At 39.0% G+C, this 26,709-nt stretch overlaps 1 protein-coding gene across 1 annotated transcript in view; it reads right to left on the bottom strand.

Annotated features, from left to right (window-relative positions):
* Nucleotides 1-212: 212 nt before the first annotated feature.
* Nucleotides 213-26,709, bottom strand: part of DSTN (destrin, actin depolymerizing factor) — a 35,455-nt gene continuing 8,958 nt past the window's right edge. The window contains exons 2-4 of the mRNA XM_043602942.1: nt 6,981-7,288; nt 3,647-3,723; nt 213-1,448 (exon numbers count right to left, since the gene is read on the bottom strand). Of these exons, the coding sequence (XP_043458877.1) occupies nt 1,339-1,448; nt 3,647-3,723; nt 6,981-7,288 (495 nt within the window). The 3' untranslated portion in view covers nt 213-1,338. The remainder of the gene's footprint in view (nt 1,449-3,646; nt 3,724-6,980; nt 7,289-26,709) is intronic.

Here is a 26,709-nt window from a genome sequence, read left to right as displayed (position 1 = left end):
CAAATCAGGAGATATAAGCCTGCTGTTTGAATACACATTTAGAGTAGGAAAGGATTCCCAACTTTTACACCAACTTCCTCATTCAATAAGAGGAGGAAAGAACTGTGATCTTAACTCTAATGGTCCGAAATACCCAAACCTCCATGCCTTACCCCACTTATGGAAGGCAAAGTCCTCCATCCCCAATTCACCGTGAATAATTACACGAGAGGGAGTTAAAAATGCTTCCTTTATTACATAAAGCCAATACTGCTACTTCTAAGTCCAACCGTGTGCATCTCTACACCGTTCAAAGTGTCATTATGCCTGTGATGTTAAGGACAATCACTTGCAAGTGTCATCAGGTAGTGGCTTCCGTGGGTGTCATCCATTACACCTGCTCCCCATTTCCCATACAATCCACAAACTGCTCTAGGAAATTTGGAAGTTCTCCCAGGCCCCAGCATAAACATGTACCTAATGTTCTTCCACACTTTACTGTACCAGAAGCAACAAAATTTTGAAGGAGACACAATTAAAGAGGTCACAAGTGTCCCAGCTTGTCAATACACATTTTATCATTTTCATTAACAAAGTATATTACAATGGAGCCCTAATTTGTGTTATAATGAAGTCATTGCAAGGTATTGCACATTCTCCTGAGGACACACCATGATTTTATTTCCAAGATGCAAGGTCACTCTCAGAGCAGTCTCCCGAACTAGCGAATGGAGAGCTTACTGCAGGTGCAGAGAGCTGCTTCCTGTATTCCAGCCGCGTGCTCAAAATAGTGCTTTGCAAAATCAGCGCCAGTTAGAAGTGTGCACAATTCTGAGGCAGTCTCCATCACACAGTTGCTAGAATTAGAAGGCTGCCTGACTTAGTCTTACTGTAGTTAGTATATTAGTGCTGTTACATATGGTGAGGAGATTTATTTTCTAGTATGCAGTTTAGCTCCAGAGAGAATAAATTTGGGCCAAAATTATAACCAGATTATGATCAATTCTCTAAGCAAAGAAACAAAGTAACTGCTGAGGTTACAAAGATGCAGTGATTCTCTTCATACGGCCTTGTACTGTTTTGTGAACTGCATTATTAAAAATCATGAGTTTAACAAAAATCTTTACAAGCCAACCCATCAAAAACAGGCATCTGGCCAATAAGAATTTAATTTCACACCAATAAAACTTCAGATTTTAGATTTATTTAGGGCCATCTGCACATGTTTATAGAATATTTAATTTACTCTAACAGATGACAAGACAGCTCCCCCTCAGTGAGACCCTGGCCTAAACATTTATATAGCAAGAGGATAACATTAAACATGGAAGCTTTCAATTTGTGGCACTGAATGATGGTCTACACAGGGCATCCTTCAAAAGCTACAATTAAGGATCCACCTAGCTTTTCAGCAATACAAGCCCGATTGAGGTCTTCTGGCCCATTTGCTTGACATTCGTGTTTTATGCCTAGGAAGGAAAAACAACAATTCTATTTAAGAATTATAGCAGTAATTTAACCTATTTCTCTAAGACAGCAACTGTTTTAAAAGACCAGCGCTAACATGGATAGACAAACTGTGGTATATACAAACAACAGAATACTACACAGTGAGGAGAATCAATAATCTGTAGCTACATGCGACAACATGAAAGACTAACAGAATGCTGACTAAAAGAAGCCAAACTTTATAAAAACATACATTCTAGATGATTCTATTTGTATAACAGAAAATCAGCCAAAGCTATTTTATGCTGCTAGAAGTCAGGGTGCTGGCTCCACGTGGAGGAAGGAGTAAAAGAAAGTGGTGTGACTGGAAGGGATATGAGGGAGACTTTTGGGGTGCTGGTTGTTAAATCAAGAAACCACCATTTTGTTCAGTTTGTGAAAATTGAGTTCTACAATCATTTATGATGCATACTTTTCTATAGCTACGTTGTACTTCAATAAAAAGTTAAAAAGCAGGTCTAGTAATTTTCTTGGTTTTTAAAATGTAAGTAAAAATATGAATTCAGTGTTTTGATTGCACAGTTGATTTTAGTTAACTACACTGAAGAATAAGAGTATTTACACAACCAGCATCTCCTTTGCTCTAGAAGTTAACTCTCCAGTGGTATTATACTATACGTTTAAGAACTCAATCACAATGAAAACTATGTAAAATGTGTTACTGATTGCTTTCTCAGAAAAATTACATCACCACGCTGCAGAATCAGCTCACTTAGGGAATCACATACAGTAGCTTCTCTGTAAACAGCTACTGTTTTTCAAACAGCTGCATTGTTTCTGATTGTTCATAATTTTAAGACCATTTCTTAAGCTGCAGAAAGTACAGCAGGTCAGCCTTTGGACCGCTTAGACTGACTAGAGAAAGCCAGTAATGGTTTCTCTAGGGAAAAAAAAGCAACAAGGTGACCATCTTTAACATCACCAGGCCAAGTCTATATAGCAATTTCATTTCCTTTACTGAAAGGCAACACAGAATAAGGACGGTAAGGAATCCATTGTCAATCTTTTTCAGTTGCATTGTGGAACGTTAAGGAGTCCCGCTAAAACATCAGTTAACCAACCAGTGAACACACTTCCGGCGGTGGGGGGGCGGGGAGAGCAACATCAACCCAAATGCCTGTGGAATCTGACATCTGACAGGCCTGAACTATGCAGCAGCAGGCTTCAAGAAAAGAAGTGAGTTTTCCTAAGCAAAACAAGCTAGAGCAAACCTGTTCCACTACAAGAATATAGAAGCCAGCCATGGTAAAACCAAACAAAAACCACACTGGGCCAAGCCCTATGACCTTGGCTCACACAGCTGTTTGGAGCTAGCCACGGCAAGGAAGGTGATGGGACACCTCTTAAACTGAGCCTACACAATCCAGACCAAGCCTCCCATTCTGCTATGGAGAGAATCAAGGTCGAAGGAGGTTAAGCGGTTTGGGCCAGGGTCACACAGCAGTTAGATTACAAGCTTAGCCCTCATTGCAGGTCTTTGGGCATTTGCCCCATGCTCCTCCCATCATACCAACATTTCCTCCTGGCGGAGGCAGTAAGTACAGTCAGGCCGTCTCATCAGGATCCCACTCACCCAGTGGCAAGTCAGAGATAACTGGCCAGTTCAAGAAGGGCACTTTCCTTTGGACACAGATGAGACAATTAGCTAAAATCATACCATTCCAAAGTAAAGCTAGAGACAGAGTATCCTTTCCCATTTATGAATGTCTCTTTTATGCAACTTTATTATGTCAACACATTCAAAGGCTATAAATTCACTACTTAGTATGACCAACACAAACCAATTAATCTCCACATGCCGTGTGAGAGACTCAGCAGCATCCCAAACTAGTTTAAAACCAGCCTAAACAAGTCCTATGCGGGCAATGTCCAGAGAATAAGGTGTTTGGGGGTTTTTTGTGTGTGCCCCCTACCCCTACCCCTCCCTGAGAATAAGGTTTTCAAGACAGGCTGTTCAGACCCGGAGTGACCAGCATAAGGCAGAAGACATGCTGAAAGCCGGGTTCAGTCTTCCAGGTTTTTCCTCAAACCAGGCAGCACGTGCCTTCTTTGTCACCAAGACTCTCCAAAGGAAATAAGGTGCTTCTTAGAAAAGATGCAGCCCCCAATTCCAGGCTCACCACACCTCTAAATATTTGCAAGTAAATCTAATCCATACCTTGAAACTTCTTTTTGATTGCATCCTTGGAGCTTGCATAGATCATTTTACTTTTCAGAGGAGCTAGTTCTGGTGCCCTGGATAAAAAGATGCCAAAAATGGAAAAAACGTTTAGAGAAAGTACAACTTACACTGTGTTAAGCATTTGCATCAGTGATAGGGGACGGTCCTCAGAATCTCCCAGGAGAGTTTTACTAACTACCCAATTTTCCTATTTCCCACCTCCTTAGAGATGTCATGATGGACACGCATACACACAATGGCTCAGGTTGACTAAGGTGGAAACTAGAACCACTGATTTAAAATCAGATTAACGGTCCATAATAAAAAATCCCCACACTGGTCAATTGACTATATCACCCAATTTGTTTTCTTTAAATTTTTTTCCCCATTTTTATCAATAAGTTCAGGCAAATTACAACCATCTTTATACAAGGTTTTTAACTCCTTCTGGTTAGAAAAAAAGTTTCAAAACACAGAAAAGTACAGAGAATAATTTGTAAATCAAGTATTTGCCACCCTGAATTAAGAAATGCAACTTAAGCATTTTTGCTTCAGATTATTTGTAATATATTCTTTTTTAGAAAACAAAGTAAAAGTCCCCTTCTTACCCCTCACCAATCCCTTCATTTACGTCTATTCCAACGGCAAATTCTGACCACACAAGTATGTGCTTTCCATCTTAGTCTCAAATAGTAAAAGAAATCACAAGGATTTTTTTTTTTTAAGCATAAGCAATTCAGCATTAATATGCCTTAATTGTCAATATTACTATTATCTTGTATTTACAAAAATGTTAGTGTCTCCCTCCTCTTGAATGAATACTGGAAAGCATGCTTCACCACTTTCTTCACCAGCAATATTGAAAAATAATAGAAATATTATCAGAAATATTAATAGAAAAATAATAGAAATATTAACAATGGACAGAAAACTCTCATCCTATCCAAACCCCTTGTCCATGAACGGATCATTTCGCACGATACCATCAAGCCCCACTGCCTCCACTCCCCACTATCTACATACACTCCTAGATGGAGTACAGTTAAGTACTTTTAAACACCCAATGCTTGCATTCAGCTGCCACGTTTCTAGACAGTCTTCCACAGCCATTAGCGACAAAGGCTGGTGTGGACCTCACCTAATCCACTCCTCCCACAGCGGGCAGTCTCCATCCTTGGGAACCAGAAAACGCAGTCTGTGTGTCTCTCAGGTGCTTATTCCTCCCAACCTGAAGTTCCAAGGAGGGAGGCAAGGCCATAACCACCACCTCAGGTCTGGAAATTGCTTGAGCTGCAAAGTTACCTGGGTTCTTTCTTCACACAAAATAGGTCAGGGACAGGAAAAGGCATTAGCTGTTCTGATTCTACTCTAACCAAACACATATGTAGTTAGTTAATTTTGAGAGCGTGCATGCATACATGGGGTAAGGGCAGAGAGACAGAGGGAGAGAGAGAAAATCCCAAGCAGGTGGGATCCTGGAAATCAAGAGTCTCACACTTAACCAACTGAGCCCCACAGGTGCCCTCTAACCAGATTTTTAAAACCCCTTAAGAGCCATTTCCTGGGCCCTAAACAGAGCCTGCTGTGGGAAACTCCTATACAATTTTACAATTTCTTAAAGGAGCAATGCAAAACAAAACACTGCATTAACACTGAATTTCCCTTTCTTCTTTCCAAATATTCTCCAAATGTCCTTTAATAAGGACGTATTCACAGTGGGGGAAAAAAGTATAAACACCAGGGGAAAAAAACAGCGCAAAGGAAGGAAACAGGCACCAACTTAAAAAACTAATCCTTTAGCTGCCATCTCTACCACTCAGCTATAAATCTTAGAAGGGCAGAGGCTTTACCTGTTTTCCTCACAGCTGTTTTCGCAGGCCCTAACACAAACGCTGGAATGTAGCAGAAATAAAAGTTAAAATCAGGAATGCGTTCACCTGAGGTCCCATTAGCTACGATCCTTACGTATGTATGTCCGTGGCTGTCAGGCTTGCAGAACAAAAAGCTGCCCCCAAACAAGCACCCTTGACCCCATATTTATATCCACACAGCATCTTGGTTTAACCAAGTTCGATAAAGGCTTGCTGCAATGTAACTGAGGAGTGATCTAGAGTTACATTCCTTTTAAACCAGAATTCTTTTGACTACCTAGCTCCATATCCCAAGCCATTGGTGGCACGCAGTTAAAAGTTAAGCCCCTCCTCGCCTTGCCCTGCCTCAAGCAAAAGTATCAAGAGGACCCTCGCTCCCCCAGAATCAAAGGCTGTCACCATTCCCCCCTTCCATCGGAAGCTAGAGAATATTCTGTGTAAGAGTTCCTTATCAAGGACAGTAGCATAATACAACTAAGTAAGACATACATGTGTGACTGGCAACTCAAGCTTAATCTCAAACTTACTTGAAAAGACGAGAATAACTAATTTAAATAGCCTTTCAAGAAAAAGGCCACATCAATCACTTTTATAACACTTTTTCACCATTTAGAACAATGTCCAGTAGAGCTTTCTGCAATGATGGAACTGTCCTGTCTGTGCTACCCAGTAAAGTGTCCACTAGTCATATGTGGCTACTGAGCATTTGAAATGTGGCAATTGGACTAAAAAACTGAATTTTAAAATGTATTTAATTTTAATTATTTTAAATTTAAATAGCCACAGTGGCTAGTGGCTACCCTGAGCTAATTACAGTTGTAATACCAGTACCGACTTCAAAAGTAACAAAGCACAGAGGGACAAGGATGGGTGATTTAAAAAGTGAGGAGTTGGTTCCTGCAAGACATGTTGCAGAAGGATTTTGGTGCGCTAAACTTTCTCCTCAGGATTCCAGGAAGAATTTTTTGAGAAACTGTAACTTATAAGAAGTGAGTCCAGGGGTGCCTGGGTGGCTCGGTGGGTTAAGTGTTCAATTTCAGCTTGGGTCATGATCTCACAGTTCATGAGTTCAAGCTCTACATCAGGCTCTCTGGTGTCAGTGCAGAGCCTGCTTTGGATCCTCTGTGTCCTCTCTCAAAATAAACAAATATTTAAAAATTAAAAAAAAAAAAGTGAGTTCAGAGAATGCATAACATCTAGCTCCTGTCCCTTCTCCTACCAAAAAATTCAATTAATAAAAGTCATAGTCTTTCAAATACACAGAGAGTAAAATTTAGTTTTCATCCCACAAACATCAATCCAGCTAAGACATTATGAAGCCCTAAAAATAAAAACTAAATGACAACGACTGCAAATAGCTTGACTGAAAATCATTTTGGCCCTAGGAACTGGTTCTCCAAGTGCCAACAATAAGAGATCAACACTGAGTTTTACAGAGCCTCGATATTTCTGATGCTTACCACAAAAAAAACATCAACTCCTCTTTTCTGGATTCCTTGGTTTCAAAGCTTGCATCATACAAAGCATAGCGACAATCTTTTTCAGGAAGCATTCCCACAAAATGCTTGAAAGGATCGGTTATGGTTACACCAACATCTCCAACCAAGATCTCTTTCCCTTCTTCTACAATGATGCACTTTTTGTCTGCACTGAGACAAAAAATGACAGCCTTCTTTCTTTTCTTGATTTCTTCTGGTGTGGAGCACTTCCGAACTTTCATGTCATAAAAAATGCGACATACTTCATCTGCAACTTGCACTCCTGAGGCCTATAAGGGGGGGGGGGGCGGAAATCAGAAGGAAGCTTACAACTTTTATTGTGCCAAACATAAAAACACTATGTAACTTTTTGTTATAGAATGGCATGCACTTCAAATTTTTAAGAACTCATCATCCAACAGAAAAACAAAATCTAAGCTGTAATCACTAATTTCAGGCATTGAACTTTTAAAAAGATTACATCCATAAAATATTCATCACTATTATATGGGAGTAAGAAGACTGAGCGACAGCAACCCCTCCTACCCTAAAACCTAGAAAAAGATGCTTCCTTGAGGTGGATTCTTTTCTTTTTGAAGAGGTTGTTCAGAGCCCTGCCGGGGACTAGTCACCTCCCAGTTTGGGTTAATGATACCCAAAATTATTTTCATAATGCACAACAGAGGGACAGAATGGCTGGGTTGGGAAAATCCCATCCCCCCAGCATATCTTTCTCTAATAAAAGAGGAGTTAAAAGGTCTTTGTTCTACTTACATTTCAAAATCATATGATTAATATTCAGTAACATATTAGTCATATGCCTTTAAGATTTCACTCACAAAATCCCCAAGTTTAAGTTTTATTTATTTATTTATTTATTTGAGAAAGAGAGAGGCCAAATGAGCACACATGCAGGGGAGGGGCAGAAGGAGAGGGAGAGAGAATCCCAAGAAGGCTCTGCACTGTCAGCACAGAGCCCAACTCAGGGCTCAATCCCACCAACCGTGATATCATGACCTGAGCTGAAATCAAGACCCTAACTGAATGAGCCACCCAGGCACCCCTAAAATCTTCAAATTTTAAATTAAGATCAGGGTAACTAAAACTGAGACTAGACCTTAATTGTTTTGACCATGGAAATGATAATTATGTGACAAGATAGTGGTATTAATGTAATCATCACACTGTAATACATAACTCTATCAAATCAATACCTTGTATATCTTAAGCTTACACAATGATATAGGTCTTTTATACTGCACATTTAAAAAAAGGGTAAGAAAATGTTTACTGCTATAGAAAGAAGACAGTTTAAGATCATACTGACCAGAAAAATAAGCCTTTTACCATGTTATACTTGCTATTCTGAAATGAGGAAGCAGTTACACATAATCTTCAGAGCAAAAAATCTAAAGCCAGTTTTTAATCTTTTCATCTTTAAGAAGTGTTCTATTTACACTAACTTCACTAGAGCCATAATTTTTAATGCTTCATTAACTACTGTGGTTTGCATGTTAGCTTTTCTAAAGCAAGATTTATGACCTTAACAGAATTTAAATACTAAACAATGCAAAATTAATGTCAAGTAATGTGATTAATAAAACTGCATATAAGATGAAAGGACAGCCCACATACGGGGAGAAAATATTTGCAAATCATATATCCAGTAAGGAATTTGTATCCAGAATATTACAAAAGTCCCTTATAACTCAAAAATTAAAAACACAACCCAAATTAAATAGAGTTAAGGGATCTGAATAGACCTTTGCCAGAAAGATATAAAAAGGGTCAGTAAGCACTTGGAAGGAGCGCTCACCATCATTAGCCATTAGGGAAAAATATATCAAAACTACAAGGAACTACTGCTTCACACCCAGTAGGACTAACAAAAAAGACGGCAGTAACAAATGCTGTTAAGGCTGTTCAAACACTAGAACCCTTCTACTGCTGACAGAACCCTTTGCTGACAGAACCGCAAAACAATGCAGCTGCTTCAGGAAACTGTTTGGAAGTTTCTCAAAAAGTTAAACACGGAGTTAATACCTATCAAAGCCACTCCTAGGTATATGCACAAGAGAAATGAAAACGTATGTCCATATAAAAACTTGTACACGGGGCACCTGGGTGGCTCAGTCAGTTAAGCGTCTGACTCTCGGTTTCAGCTCAGGTCATAATTTCATGGTCCTGAGATATAGCTGGGCGTGGAACCTGCTTAAGATTCTCTCTCCCTCTCTCTCTGCCCCTACCCCACTTGGGCGCACACACTCTCTCTCATACAAAATTTAAAAAATAAAATAAAACTTAAAAACTTTTACAGGAATGTTCAGATCAGCATGATTCATAATAGCTAAAAGGTAGAAAGACCCAAATGTTTACCAACTGATGAACGGACAAACAAAACGTGGTAGTATCCATACAGTGGAGTATTATCCAGCCATAAAAAAAATAAGGTGGCGTTACATGCTATAACATGGATAAAACCTCACAAAACATTATGCTAAGTGAAAGAAGCCAGATATAAAAGGCCATATATTGCATGATTCTATTTCTATGAAATGTCCAAAATAGACAAATCCACAGACAGGAAGCAGATCAGTGGTTTCCAGGGGCTTAAGGGGGAAAAGGAATGGGGAGTGACCACTAACAGGCATGGGGTTTCTTTGTGATGTGATGAAATGCTCCAGGATTTGACAGTGGTGATGGATGCACAACTCTGAATATACTGAAAATAACTGAATTATACTTTATGATATGTGAATTATATCTTAGTAATAAAGCTATTACTTTAAAAATGCACATAGGAATTCTGGGGATTAAAATATACTAAGATTCTAGCATGTACTTAATATTGAGGTAACTAGGCAATATAGTCATCTCATTTATTAAAAGAGCTCTAACACACTTCAATCCTATCCAATCTGTATCTGATCATAATCTACTTCAATCCTATCTAATCTAATCCATTTTGTTTATAAACTTTTCACTCTAAATTAATGAAGTAGTAGAGAAAATTAAGACTACAAAACTACCTCAAAAGCGATATGATTTTATCACTTTCCTGCTTTTAAAAAGCAATTTTCTTAAATTTTCTTTCACTGCTTTAAGAGTAGTATTGTTCTGATCTTCAACAGTTCATCTCTGTTAAACAAGAATCTTTATTTTGCTTTTTTGAACAGAGGTGAATAAAATGTCCAAAGTAACAAAGATTAATGAACACTAGAAAGAGCCCCCACTTCCTCTAACTCCCTAGTCCATATGCTGATCCATAAATCACAATTGACCAACCCATATTTAAAAGCATGAAGGAAACATTGGAAGTCTTATATACAACCAATCATTTGAATGTACCTGTCAATATGTAAGTGAATTACCTCAAACAACACTTTAAATTCTGACTTAGAAATAAATCCTATTAATCACATACCAGTAATTGAAAACAAAGTCAATATGTATTCTGCAATTATAATGCAACTAATCTCAGCCAAATCTAGCTGTAATTTAGAGGAACCTTAAAAGCTTCAGTAAGGAGAAGTTTTGAGCTTTTCTCTATCAGAAAGGAGGTTTATGAAGTTTCTGATGAAAGGAATACTACAGACCCTTGTACTTGAGGAAATTAACATTGAAGACTGTGAAGGAAAAAACTGGCAAACACAATGAAAACAGGAAGACCACTTCTGAAGCAATTACAAATATCCAGAGTATGTTAATTTTAAAGACATCTAGGTGGAGATGACCAGTTAGCAGCTGGCAACGTGAGCATGTATCTAATAGGTATTTTGGACTATAATCAATATCTTAGAGGCACTACCATTAAGTTGCAAAAGAGTAGCAAGTCAAGGGGACTAAGAAGAAATGATCAGGAAACCAGAAAGAAAAAGTTAGAAGGGAGAAAACAGCATCCTAGAAGCCACGGGAGAGTGGGCAGGAGGGGTCAACAATACCAAAAACTCTGAAGCTTGAGAATGACTGAAACAGACCACCAAGTTTGGCAATTGAGTTTCTATGCATTTCAGGAGATTGGAGGAATGGGCAGAAGTCCAGGGTAATGGGCTGAAGATTTACTGGGGTAAACTGAGGAGTTAAAGACAGAAAGCACAAGATGGTTAATGGCAAAGGGAAAATAGTGTGCTAACTTTACAGAAATTGTCTTAGGACTGGGGAAATCTGACCATACTAAAAGTTTAAGAGTTTGAAGGAACAAGAGGAGGAAAACCAAAACACCAAAGGCGGGGGCGGGGTGTGTGTGTGTGTGTGTGTGTGTGTGTGTGTGTATACACACACACACACACACATATATGGAGGGGGGAGAGAGAGAGAGAGAGAGTACTTAAAATCATCAGACACTTATAAATCACAAAAATTCTATGAGATGATGGGATCATCAGTCTTAGAAAAGAATATACAAATATCCCTTGATTTTCCAAAGTTCAAGTTATACCACTTTACTTTTATGAAAGACCTGCCATTAGTATGCTTTTGCAGACCAAAAGAAATCTAAAGATTTTCACTTTTACAAAAAAAAAAAAAAAAAAAAAGGCAAATAGCAAAACTAGTGTTCAGCATTTGTATGGAAGCAGTGCATACCCCCAAGCAGTGAGTGGCCCTGTCAAGCTCCTTGCCCAGAGCTACACTCAGCATTTCCTCATCAAGACACCATAGCTTTAAACAGTGTCTGTGGGCATGTGTGCTTTATCTTGATTTATTTTGTTCATTTGTTATCAAGGTGTGTCCTAAGGTATCAGAAGAGCCTAAGAAAAAAGGTCATGTTTTTGGGTCTGCAAATGCTCAAAAGTTTTTCCATATAAATTATTTTTTTGTTGTTATTTTTTAATATTTGACAGAGAGAGAGAGAGAGAGAGAGAGAGAGAGAGCGCACAAACAGGGAGAGGCAGAGAGAGAGCGAGACACAGAACCCGAAGCAGGCTCTGAGCTGTCAGCACAGAGCCCTACGCCGGGCTCGAACCCACCAACTGTGAGATCACGATCTGAGTCAAAGTCGGATGCTTAACCAACTGAGCCACCCAGGCACCCCAAGTTTTTCCATATAAATTAATGGTAATTGCTACACCATTCTGGCTTATGAAAGGTTTCAAAGGATCACTCTACTTTTGGATAGTGGGGGGAACCTACACATTTTTCCCTCTAAAATAGTAAAAGGGGAGGGTAACTGTTTCGAGAAGGAAGACACACTGCTAAAAACTGTACTTGAAAGGCTCTGTTTTCTCTGTGAAGTATAAGCTAGAAGAAGTAGAGCAGGGGTTTGAGGGCATATTAGGTAAAGATTTATAACAGCTGTTACAAGGAGTTCCCAAGGGGATCACCTGAGGACAAGCAAAGAGGCTCTGAGGACATCTAAAGGTCAGCTGAGGTCAGAGAGGGTGACAGTAGAGCAATCTGGCAGTACTGAGATGCTGATGGCAGCTAGGTGGAAAGGAAGGACTCTGCACTCTCCCTAGGAGATTTTATCATGCGTAAGGTTTCAATCATCTAATCCAAATGACTCACACATTGTTCAGATTTCTGCCTGACCTGGAAGCCTTTACACCCAATTTCCTATCTAAAATCTTCAGCTGCATGACTCAAAAGAGATCGGATGCTCAGCATGCCCAAAGTCCTCTTCTACCCAGTTTTCCTTTCTCAGTACATACCACCATCCGGGTTACATAGGCTCCAAACCTAAGAGATATCCTCAACACTTCTTTCTCCCTCACCACATTCAGCCCTTTGGTTTTTTGTATCTTTTCCAAGACCTTCGACTCTCTCCATCTCTGTTGCCACTCTCCCAGCCCAAGCCACCACTGCCTGTTATCTGACTGCTACAATAACCTCCCAAGTGGTTGCAGGGGAGAGATCAAGATTATGTATACACCACACTGCTTCCTCCTCATGAGCACACAGGAAGACTACATTCCCCAGCCTCCCTTGCAAGTTCAGCGGGCAGCCATGGAGTTCTGCTTAGCAAAAGCTGTACACAGTACTACAAATGACTTCTAGCCCTGGCTCTTTAACAGTGATCTTCAAGCTCTGTCTTCCCCTGACAAGAGGACCTTGGTGGACACACTTCAAGACAGAAGAAGACTGCCTGACTCCCCTGAACTCCACAAGATAGAGAGTAGTATTTTCTGTATCAAGTCACTGAGACTTTGGGTTTAATACGTTATTGCAGTTGTTCAAATACAATAGACTGCCCATGCCCACTGCTGATCCCCTCCACCTCCAATTCATCTTCTACACTGCAGCCAGAGATCTGAAACACAAATCTTATCTCCATGATTAAACATTTCAATGGCTTTGCATTGATCTGAGGGTAAAAGCTGTAATAATTCTTTAACATCCACTGGTCCTACCCAGCTCTCCAGCCTTATCTTATACCCCATGAACTCTGTAATCTCACCATCCTGGCCTTCTTTCGGTGGTTTATATTGGCCATGCTCCCTCCCACCTTTGCTCTTACCTTACACTCTAACAGCACTTCCCTACCCTTCTTTGTCTAATTCCCTCAGCTCAATTCTCACTTTGCAAAAAAGTTGTCTGGGTCAAAACCACTATAACATCTATGACACCATGAATACCATGTACTCTATCCCATAGCACTTACCACAGTTTCAATGTTTTATTTATTTATTTATTTATTTATTTATTTATTTATTTTGAGAGAACGAGCACATGCATGTGAGGGACAAAGAAAGAGAGGGAGTGGGGCACCTGGGTGGCTCAGTCGGTTAAGCGGCCAACTTCGGCTCAGGTCATGATCTCGCGGTCCGTGAGTTCGAGCCCCGCGTCGGGCTCTGTGCTGACAGCTCAGAGCCTGGAGCCTGTTTCAGATTCTGTGTCTCCCTCTCTCTGACCCTCCCCTGTTCATGCTCTGTCTCTCCCTGTCTCAAAAGTAAATAAAACGTTAAAAAAAATTTTTTTTTTTTTAAAAAGAAAGAGAGGGAGAGAGAATACCAAGCAGGCTCTGCGCTATCAGCATGGAGCCCAACTCAGGGCTCAAACCTACAAACCGTGAGGTCATGCCCTGAGCCGCAATCAAGAGTCAGACGCTTAACTGACTGAGCCACCCAGGCACCCCTTTTTATTAAGTTTTTAATTTTAATTCCAGTACAGCTAACATGCAATATTATATTAGTTTCAGGTGTACAATTAGTTATTCAACAATTCTATACATTACTCAATGCTCATCATAAGTGTACTCTTTAATCCCGATCGCCTACTGCACCCATTCCCCCACCCTACACCCCTCTGCAACTGACTTATTTCACTTAGCATTATACTCTCTACTCCATCCATATTGTTGCAAATGATAAGATTTCATTCCTTTTTATGGCTGAATATTCCTGTGTGTGTGTGTGTGTGTGTGTGTGTGTGTACACACCACACCTTTATCCATTCATTTATCAATGTACACTTAGGCTGCTTCCATATCTGGGCTATTGTAAATAATGCTGCTATGAACACAAGAGTGCATATATTCCTCTGAATTAGTATTTTTGTATTTTTTGGGTAAGTACCTTCAATGTTCTCTAAGATTATTAAATAATGACTGTCTCCCCAAATAGGCTGTAAGTTCCCTTAGACTGTGTCTGCTTTCGTTCACTGCTACATTCCTCTGAGGAAATCAAAGATTTCCCAAGACCCCCAAGAAAGCTTATTTGACCACTGAAGAAGATAAAGACAGCATATATAAAGTTTCAATACTTGGTAAAACTTACATTATTCCTTGATAAAGAAAGCAGAGATTAAATGAAGGGTCAGAGGGATGCAGGGAGTCAGGGAGGATTCCACATGTAAGCTGACTTAAAGTACTCCAAAATAAGGTTGAAAGAAGGAAGACAGTTCCTGACAAAGCAAACCTGGCACAAACAATAAGAGAGGAGGATACAGAAGGAGAAAATGCAGATGTGGACTGGCTTCAAGTGGAAGAGGCCACGAATAGTAGGCTGAGTTTGGAGACACTGGATATTTTTAAAGAGAAAAGAGGACCAGCCAAAAGGCTCATTCGGTAAGCAAGGCAAGAGGTGCCCAAGGCCTTCAGCAGTGTAGTGGGAGAAGTACAAGGAGGCGACTGGGTGCCGGTACTGTGAAGGTGCAAACAACTGCACGTGACAACAACTGGCTGAGAGAGGAAAAGTAGAAAGGAAGGAGTCAGAATAAAGTATAGTTCGGTGATTAGCGTTTCATCAAATGCTTACTTTCTCACATCTTTCCAGATGGCGGCTTCAGAGGCTTTGATGTTAAAAAAGTATGGTCTTCTACAGCTAGTAGTGTTGTAGTACTAAATTCTGCCCATGAAAGTAATAAAAAGTCCACCAGGTAAAGTGTATACTTTTAATACTACGGAACTATATACTATCCAACTGTAATAAATAAATATGCTTGGATCTGTTATATCCAGTACACCCCTGAAACTGCACCGATATGGAAGATTAAACAAATGGCCCCTTGATTCTTGATAATGATTTTATAAAGTATAACTAAAACCATGAGGTCAGGGCAACAGGGAGTGCTGGTCTTAGCGCCCAGGACTCCTCTCAACAAGCTGGGAGCTCTTTTACCCTTGATTAGGGGAGTGAAGAGTGCACTGAAAAGCTGAGATAAACATTAGCAGGAGGGGAAAATATGAAATAATCTTAAGTAACTATAGTTTATTAACATCTTGAGGCCAAAAGAAGATAACCTGAGGGGCGCCTAGGTGGCTCAGCAGGTTGAGCATCCAACTCTTAATTTCAGCTCAGGTCATTATCTCACAATTCACAAGACCGAGCCCCATATTGGGTGCTGCACTGACAGCAAGGAGCCTGCTTGGGATTCATTCATTCATTCATTCATTCATTCTCTCTCTCTCTCTCTCTCTCTCTCTCTCTCTCTTTCTCTCTCTCTCTGTCCTGCACCCCACTCACGCTCTCTCTCTCAAAATAAAGTTGAAATTTAAAAAAAAAGTTGAAATTAAAGCACCGGAATTTTGAAATAATGTATCCAGATTACAAAGTGTTTTAATGTTTTTTATTTTTGAGAGAGAGAGAGAGAGAGAGAAAATATGAGCAGGGGAAGGGCAGAGATAAGAGAGGGAGACGAAGAATCCCAAGCAGGTTCCATGCCATCAGCGTGGAGCCTGATGTGGGGCTCGATCCCAAGCACCACAGGATCATGACCTGAGCTGAAATCAAGAGCTGAACGCTTAATTGAATGAGCCACCCAGGGGCCCCTACAAAGTCTTCTAGTACCAATAAGGATAGGGGCAATTCTCCCTCTCCCTCTGCCCCTTCCCCAGCTCACATGCACTCTTTCTCTAAAATAAAAAAAGGGTAACTTCATTTTATGTAATATTACACATTACTATTCCATATGAATTTTATAATTAATTGGGAATACATGTTTTAAATAAAGTCAGATATGTAATTTTTTACTTTACTATGTTTTCTTTCTCATAAACAGAATTTGGAAGATTTAATCTTAGAAGACTTTTTAAACAGAGGAGAAAGCATACTGAATCTCTTACTCAAATCTTGTAACACGAGCAAGTTAGTTAGCTTCTCTAAACCTCACTTTCATCATCTGCAAAATATGAGTCATGATCATCCTACCTCAACAGGACTGAACACACAATACAAGTAAATCACCTAAATACAGTTCCTGTCAATGGTACCATTCAGTAACTGAGGAGTCATGTTATTCTTAACCAGAAAACCTGGTCAGAGCTTCAACTCCTTTTAGCTACCAATGTGGCTAATTTTTAATGAAGCCTTTGGGGAGTGGAAGGCTATGGATAGAAGAATCCAGACAGGGGCGCCTGGGTGGCTCAGTCGGTTGAGCATCCGACTTTGGCTCAGGTCATGATCTCGCGATCTGTGGGTTCGAGCCTCGTGTCAGGCTCTGTGCTGACAGATTGGAGCCTGGAACCTGCTTCGGATTCTGTGTTTCCCTCTCTCTCTGCCCCTCCCCCGCTCATACTCTGTCTCTCTGTCAAAAATAAGTAAAACATTAAAAAAAAAAAAAAAAAAAGAAATCCAGACAGCTTAAAACTTGTATTTGAAACAGCCATTTCCATCTGTACCCTGATAACCAGAACTACAAACTAAACCATACTGACATTTGACGTATGTTTCCTCTTCCGTCCCATAACTACTGAATGGTTGCAGAGCAAAGACACGCAAGGGCAAAGCTTAACAGCCCTCTCAAACAGTCACGATTCAGTTACACTACCTCTTACTATGCTGCTAGGCAGAGCTACCACTTACATGCCTAAGTCAAAAAAATCTAGAGTGATGAAAACTGGGGCCTGTGGGGCAAGGTAAAAGGCTGTTCTAAAATTTGTCCCTACCCTAGTATACATCAGCCAAGCAAGCACATAGCAAATCCTCAATCACTTAAGTTCAAAATATCTGGAGCTGTTAAGTACAGTTTTAAATAAAGATTGTGCCTTGCTTAAGGGTGCAAGACAAGAGCTAAATTCAAGTTCATGGTCCACTAGCCAAGGGATGTGCCTGCAGGGCTTCAACTGTTTGAAGGAGTGCCATCTACCAGTCTCCTGAGGCCACATCACCAGTGGGAACACCATTCCGTAATTTGCACAAAGTAACTACGTAAACTATCAGCAATCCAGAAAGAAATCCAAGTTAACTCTCTGCCTCAATACACTCATTCATTCCTGAAAACAATTTCCAATTACGGAAGTCCTTCATTCACCTCATAGCAAGGCACAGTGTCCTTGAGACAGCCTACGCAGACTGAACAGCAATTCTACTAGCTATATGTTACTTTTATTTTAAAGAGTTCCGCTAAAACAAATTTTATGTTTATACCTTACTCAGCAGGGAAAGAATTCAATCAATATCCTAAACTCTATGAAACACTACCCACACCCCATCAAAAGAAAACAGAAAACAAAACCTTACAGAAGTCATCTCAACAGTGAAAGTGGATTAGATACAATGCCTAGCTGCATAAAGTAATCCATGTCATTCGTACTGTGCGCAATTGTATAGACAATGCTAACCAGATTTGTCAACTGATTTCCCGCCACAACTGGGAAGCAGAAAGTCAGAAGGGGAGGGTAGGAAGAGTGGGAACAATAAGTTTTATAAGCATGGTAGAGAAAATAAAACTCCCCACTTCTCACTAAAGGACTAGACAGAAAAATGGGAGGTAGGAGGGCAAGCCAGGGACAGTAAACACACTGGCAGACAGTCTTATGCTTTTACTGTTTTCTTTTTAGAGTTTCCAACTTTCTTCAGGATAAAATCCATGCCATATCAAGCTCTTTATGGCCTACTGCTTCAGCCTCTTTTCCCACTTGTTCCTGACACATTCCCCTTAATTCCAGCCATGTACAATTCTTTGCGATTCTCTTGAATACACCATGTTCTCTTGAAATGCTTCATCATCCTTCTCTTCATCTGGTTAAATCCTTCAGGGCTCAGCTCAGGCATCACATCCTCTGGAAAGGCAACTCTTACTTGGTCCTTCAATCACCACCTCTAATCTAAATCACGTGATCCTTCTATGTACTGACACGAAATACAATTATTTCTATCACAGTACTACCTACTACTGTGATTAACTGTCTATTGTTTGTGTGATTCTCACTTAGTGCTCCTTAACTCAGGATCTTTTTTTTCAACCCTACTTCAAATCAGAACTACCATCTACTTTCACAGGTTTTGAAAAATGATTATCCCATAAAATTTTTACAAAATGTGCCATCGCCTTCAGGGTATTTTTTTCCATCCTTTATAGTACAATTCTTCAATTTAAACCAAGGAAAATCATCCATCTCAAAACTTTAGTATTTTCAGGAAAAAATAAAGCAAAAAAAAAAAAACCTCTAAGTAATTTTTATTGATCTCTATTGGAATGTTTTGGTCTTGATGAGATCTGCTATTATGGTCTTTTTCCTAAAGATACAGAACTTTAGTCCTGTGAAATACTGTTTGCATAAATCCTCAAAACTGATAAAGAAACTTGTAAAGAGAAAAAAATTTTACACTATTTGACTTATAAGTGACAACTCATTACCTACCACATCATGAAAACATGAAGGTCTTCATGATAATACTGAAAGAGTTCTTTTGAGCTATAAATTGGCATATAACATTAATTTCAAGTGCACAGCATGATTCAATACTTGTGTACACTGTGAAATGATCACCACGATAAGTCTAGTTAACATCCATCACCACACAGTTACAATTCTTGTCTTATAAGAACTTTCAAGATTTACTCATCTGGCAACTCTCAAATATGTAATACAGCATTATTAACTAAAGACACCATGCTGTACATTACATCCCCATGACTTATTTATTTGATAACTGGGAAGTGTGTACCTTTTGACCACCTTCAACCATTTGACCATCTTTAACAACCACCAATCTGTTTTCTGTATCTAGGAGTTAAGGGTGGGGGGTGTTTTGTTTTGTTTAGATTCCACATATAAGTGAGATCATCCAGTATCTGTCTTTTTCCCTGTGACTTATTTCACTGCACATAAGTTCCACCCATGTTGTCACAAATGACGATATTTTTTTCTATGGTTAAATAATATTGAAGAATTCCCGTGTGTGTGTGCGCACACACACGCGTGCCACATTTTCTTATCCACTCATCAATCCGTGGACATTTAGGTTGCTTCCATGCCTCGGCTACGGTAAATAATGCCGCAATGAACATGGGGGTGCATTTATCTCTTCAAATGTTTTTGTTCCCTTTGGACAAATACCCAGAAGTGGAGTTGCTGGTAGTTCTATTTTTAATTTTTTGAGGAATCTCCATATTGTTTCCCATAATAGCTGTATCAATTTACATTCCCACTAACAGTGCACCAGGGTTCCCTTTCCTCCACATCCTCATCAACACTTGTTATTTCTTGTCTCTTTGATAATAGCCATTCAACACATATATGGTCAATTCATTTACAACAATGAAGCCAAGAACATACACTGGAAAAAGGACAGTGTCTTCAATAAATGGTGTTGTTAAACTGGGCAGCCACATACAAAAGAATGAAACTGGACCACTGTCTTATACCATACACAGAAAATAACTCAAAATGGATTAAAGACCTGAATGTTAAGACCTGAAGCAGTAACACTAGAATTAAAAAACAGGAGATAGGCCCCCTCACATAGGTCTTTGTGATTTTTTCGTTTAACACCAAAAGGCAAGGCAACAAAAGCAAAAATAAACAAGTGGGACTACATCAAACTAAAATGCTTCTGCACAGCAAAGGAAACCATCAACAAAATTAAAAGGCAACCTACCAAATGGGAGAAAATTTTGGCAAATCATATATCTGATAAGGGGTTAATAGTCAAAACATATAAATAACTTATACAACTCAATGGCAAAAAAGGCCAACAATATAATTTAAAAATGGGCAGAGGATCTGAATAGACATTTTTCCAAAGACCTGGATGACCACCAGATGAGCAAGTGCTCAACATTAGTAATTATCACAGAAATGCAAATTAAGACCACAATGAGATATCACCTTAACTCTTAGTATCTTTATCAATTCCCTGTCCAACATATACACACAATCTCCCATCTACCCAGAATTGTGAAGCTGCCTAATAAATGTTTACTTAACCAATACAAGTTCTCTCCTTAGTATTGTTTTAAAAGTCACAAATTATCATTTTTTAAAACTGATATATAAGTACCGTTTAATTTCTGAATAAACGCTGAAGAGACATTAATGTGTAAAACGACCAATATGCAAAGAACATAACCTTTAAGAAATCAATATCCCATAAAGCACATTGACACATTTCAAAAGTTGTGCAATCTACACCCTTGTTAAATAGGTGTTTGATTCCACAATTGAAAAACTAAGGGCACTGTTTAATAATAAGGTGTGTATCTATCAGTAGTAGCTTTACCAAGGTGGAGAGAATGACTGTTTCAAGCCATTTATCAATATTAGGAAAAGAAAAAGATCTCATCTGCCTTACTCTTCACTAAGACAGGAAACAATTAAAAAAGGACTCTATTCCTCAACTGGGGAACAGAATACTACCCACAGTAAAAAGGAGAAACTGCTGATGCACAAATGCTTTATGCTAAGTGAAATGAGGCCTAACTCAAAGTATCTGCTTGGGTAATTCCATTCATAGGACATTCTTGTAAAGGTGAAATTATAGGGACAAAAAACAAATCAGTGGTAGTTGGTGGGAAGAAAGATTAACAGAAGAAAATTTTTTGGAGTGAAGGAATTATGCTGACTGTCATGGTAGTTACACAAGTGTATACATTTGCAAAAACTGAAAAACTTACACTAAACACGGTGACTTTTCCTTAACATAAATTATCCTGAATGGAAGAAATTATACATTACTTCTAGTCTTTACTTCAAGTAACAATATAAAAAATATTCCATTCCCATTTGAGAAAGATCATTTTGAACACATAATAAGCTAAAGGCAAAAGATTTCTCTTTGGTTTAACAATTTGGCTTCTCTCTGGATAATTAGCTAGTATGTCAATGAACCTGAGAGAGGAAACAGATTTGATGTTGTTGGTTAACCTTTTTTCCCCATGGTCGCACTCCATTTCTAAGCCCTACCAGCCCCTCCTTAAATGTGTATTTCAAATCTATTCCTTCTTCTCTACTCTTAACTCTCATATCACTCTCAAGATTAAAAATATTCACCGGGGCGCCTGGGTGGCTTGGTCGGTTAAGCGTCCGACTTCGGCTCAGGTCATGATCTCACAGCCCGTAAGTTCGAGCCCCGCGTCGGGCTCTGTGCTGACCGCTCAGAGCCTGCAGCCTGTTTCAGATTCTGTGTCTCCCTCTCTCTCTGCCCCTCCCCTGTTCATGCTCTGTCTCTGTCTCAAAAATAAATAAACGTTGAAAATAAAAAATAGTCACCAATTCCAAAGCACCTACAAGGTAAAGTCCATATTCATTAACAGAGCATAGAAGGCCCTTTATTATCAGAACCAACCTACTTTTCCAGAGTCATCTTCCACCATTAAGTAACTGTTTAACTCACTCTTAGCTTTCAGAAAGCAATTAGGCCATTTAATTTAAGAGCGTTAAAATAATCCAAACCCTTTGACACTTTAACCTGGCAATTTCACTTCAAGAAGTTTATTCTGGGGGAATAATCTGCATACTAAAAACCAGATAGTTCAAACAGAAACAGGAGAATTGCAAAGTATAATATATCCACAGGACAATTTCTAATGCAACCATCAAAATCACGTTTATTTAAAAACATGGGGGAAACATTATTTGCTTTAAGTGAAAAAAGAAAATGAATATAGTTTTATGTGTAGTGTTTCTCAACTGTGTAAGACAGTATAGAGAAAAGGAAGGGAATTTTATCTCCAAGAGTGGGAATGTAAGTGATTTTTATCTTCTAGCTTTCTGTATCTTCCAAGTTTCCTAAGAGCTTATTTTTTAAATTGGACATATATATACACATACACAAACTTTTTGATTCAGTGATTGCATAACTAGAACTCTATTTTAAAGAATAATGCAGGGGCTCCTGGGTGGCTCAGTCGGTTAAGCGTCCGACTTCAGCTCAGGTCATGATCTCAAGCATTGGGTTCTCTGCTATCAGCACAGAGCCCCCTTCAGATCTTCTGTTCCTCTCTCTCTCTCTCCCTCCCCCATTCGCTCTCTTTCAAAAAGCAAACATTAAAAAGAAAAAAAGATTCCCTCTCAAAAAAATAAAGTAAAACAGTCATTTTTTTAAAATTCAAAGTTTTTAAAGATATATTTAATATGCCATAAAATTTCACCCATTTAAAAGCATAACTTCAGTGGGTTTTAGTATATTCAAAGTTGTACATCCATCACAATCTAATTTTAGAACATTTTGAACACACAAAAAATTGCTCTGTAGTGAGCAATCACTCCTCTTTCCCAGTCTCACACACCTCAGACCTGTCCTACCACTAATTTGCTTCCTGTCTCTTAAGATCTATCTATCCTGGATATTGTATATAAATGGAACTCTATAACGTAGTCTTTTTTGACTGGTTTCTTTTACTCAGCATGTTTTCAAGGTTCATCCATGTTGCAGCATGAATTGGGACTTCATGTCTTTATCTTGCCAAATAATATTTGATTGTATGGATATACTACATTTTATCTTTCCAATCATCAGCTGATGAAACTTTGGGTTGTTTCCACTTTGAGGCTACTATGAATACTACTACTATGTACATTCATGTACAAATTTTTATGTAGACATGTCTTTTCAGTTCACGTGGTATATAACTAGGGGTGAAAGTGCTGGGGTCAATGGCAACTTCCAAGCTTAACCTTTTAAAGAACTGGCAAAACATTTTCCAAAGTGGCTGTACTACTTTACATTCATTCCCACCAGCAATGTATGAGGGTTCCTACTTTTCCACAGCCTTGCCAACATTTATTACTCTTGTCTTTTCTTTTATAGCCATCTTAGTGGGTACGTAGTAGTGCCTCGTTGTGGTTTTGATTTGCATTTCCCTAATGGCTAATGATTTTGAGCATTTTTTCGTGTGCTTATTGACTATTTGTATATCTTCCTTAAGGAAATGTCTATTCAAAGCCTTTGTCTATATGACTGGATTGACTTTTTACTACTGAGTTGAGATACTCGTTGATATATTCTATTTTTTTTAATTTATCTATTTATTTATTTTGAGAGTGTGCACAGTAGGGGCAGAAAGATAGAGACAGAGACAGAGAGAGACAGAGAGAGAGAGAGAGAGAGAGAGAGAGAGAGAGAATCCCAAACAGGTCCACACTGTCAGTACAAGAAGCCTAATGCGGGGCTGAAACTCACGAACCTGGGAGATCATGACCTGAGCCAAAATCAGGAGCCACCCAGGAGCTCTGTACTCTTTGATATATTCTAGATACAGGCTCCTTGTCAGACATGATTTGCAAATATTTTCTCCCATTCCATGGGTTGCCTTTTTGCTTTCTTGATGCTGTCCTCTGATGCAAGAGTCTTTAATTCTAGTGGCTCAGTTGGTCAGGCGTCCAACTCTTGGTTTCCGCTCAGGTCATGATCTCACAGTTCAGGAATTCAAGCCCGACATTGGGATCTGCACTGACAGTGCAGAGCCTGCTTAGGATTCTCCTTCTCACCCCTCTCTCTCTGCCCCTCTCGCACTGTCTCTCAAAAAAAAAAAAAAAAAAAAAAAAAAAAAGCATTGCATTCTAATAAAGTCCAATTGTTCTATTTTTCTCTGGTCACTTGTGCTCTTGCTTATAAATGCCAAGAACATTGCCCAAACCCCTCTTCCAAAAAAAACAAACAAAAAAACCCTGTCGAACCCAAACTCATAAAGATCTATGCCTACATTTTCTTTTGGGAGTTACACAGCTTTAGCTCTTACATTTATGTCTAGAAGCCACTGTGAGTTAAATTCTGTATATAGTGTGAAGCAGGGATCCAAATTCATTCTTTTACATGTGGATATCCCGTTGTGCCAGCACCACTTGTTGAAGACACTATTTCCCCCCGCACTGAATTACTCGGCACTCTTGTCACACTGGGATATGAGAAATAAAGGATATAAAACTGTTACAGATGGACTCCACTGTGTGAGAAAAATCTATATTGACGATCTCTGGATATTCACTTTCTCCCTTACTTCCATTATAGTACTTATTACAATCTGCAATTATCTTATTCATGTGTTTACTTATTCCTTACCTATCTCCCCCATTAGAATGTATACTTCATAGGGACAGGGACTTAGTCTTGTATACTGTTCAATCTCCAAAGCCCACTACAGTACCTGGTTCCTAAAAGGTACCAAACAATTATTTACTGAAATAATGAGGATACATTTAAAAATGATCTGGAAGAAAATGCACCAAATGTTAATACTTTGGTTGGAATTGCCATTACAAGTAAATTTTTAATGTTTTACAATGTACATACATTATTATAATAACCACATATGAAATTAGGTACTCTAAAAATGGAAAATACCTCTGGATCAATTTATTATTCCTCAAAGTTCTAAGAACCTCACTCTTTGCCAAACCATCTTATTTTAGCTTCTTTTCTAGTCCCCAGCACAATGACACCACCAACTACCTAACAGCTCTGGTCTTAAGAGTAAGTTATCCTTGATGTCTTTCTCTTAAGCCACACACCCAAATTATCAGTCGGTCCTGTCAGCTCTAACTCCAAAATATGTATCTAATCTAAGCACTGCTCATTTGCCCACTCCTAACAATTCCAATCCAAGCCACCACCATCAACTGGATGGACAGCAATAGTCTGTTAATTAGTCTTTGTCCCACTTGCACATCTCCACAGGAGTAAACTCTATCTTATGCCACTACTTAACACTTAACACCTCCCCACCACCACACACGCAATAGCTTCCTCGCACAATGAGAATTAAATTCAAATTCCTGACGTTGGTCTGTAAGCTCTTCCTGTTCCAGCTTTCGCCAACAATCCATTTCCTACTTTTCTGTCCCCCTTTTACTGAATTCCAGCTACACAAACCTTTTTTTGTCCTTGGCATGTCAACTTCGTTCTCTTCTCAAGGCCTTTCTACTTATAGAGTTCCTTCGGCCTGAACTGCTCTTCACGTGGTTATTTTTTGCCATGCAAGTCTTAGCTGAAATGTCACCTCCTAAGAGGCCTTCCCTAACAGTCTGGCTAAAAGAAGCCAACTCTTCTAGCACTGCCTAATGATGACACTATTTCCTTCGTACCACTTAACAATTCTCTGACATGATCTTGCCATTTTGTTTTTCTCTCCCCATCCCCTGCCCCACTAGAAGGTAACTTCTACAAATAGAGGACTTTTTTAGTACTATATCCCTAGTACCTGGATGAGTTTTTAGTCCATAACAAGTTCTCAATTATTTATTGAATAAATGGTCGCTATTCTAAATCTTGAGGGTGAAGAACTGTTTGATTACACATTAATTTCTTTGGGAAAAATACTAAGAGTGGAAGACAAGATATTTTTACATTAAGAATTAAATCACCTGAGACACTACCTCACATCAGTAAGAATGACTAGTATCAAAAAGACCAGGAATAACAAGTGTTGGCAAGGATGTGGAGAAAAGAGAACTCTCAGGCACTTTTGGTGGGAATGCAAATTGGTGCAGCCACTATGGAAAACACTATGGAGGTTCCTCAAAAAGTTAAACATACAGCCCAGTAATTCCACTTCTGGGTATTGACCAAAAGAAAACAAAAACACTAACTTCATTAAAAGATACATACACCTCTACATTTACTGCAACATTATTTACAACAGCCAACATATGGCAACAACTTAAGTATCCATTGATAAATAGATAAAATGATGTATATATACACACACAGAATATTACTCCACTGTACAAAAAAATGAAATCTTGCCATTGACAACAACACAGATGGTCCTACAGGGTATTATGCTAAGTGAAACAAGTCAGGGAAAGACAAATACCATATGATTTCACTCATAGGGGGAATCTAAAAAACAAAGCAAACAAAAACAGACACAGACTCATATACAGAAAACAAACTGGTGGCTGCCAGAGGGGAGGAGGATGGAGATGGGTGAAATAAGGGAAGGTGATTAAGAGGCACAAACTTCCAGTTATAAAATTAAAAAAAAAAAATTAGTCACAGAGATGTAAAGTACAGCATAGGGAATACAGTCAATAGCTTTGTAGGACAGACAATAACCACTTACAGTGAATATTTCCTAATGCAGATAACTGTCACATCATTATGTTATTATA

The sequence above is a fragment of the Prionailurus bengalensis genome, chromosome A3 (genome assembly GCF_016509475.1).
Source record: "Prionailurus bengalensis isolate Pbe53 chromosome A3, Fcat_Pben_1.1_paternal_pri, whole genome shotgun sequence".
Taxonomy (NCBI): Eukaryota; Metazoa; Chordata; class Mammalia; order Carnivora; family Felidae; genus Prionailurus; species Prionailurus bengalensis.
This window is presented reverse-complemented; position numbering and strand designations above follow the sequence as displayed.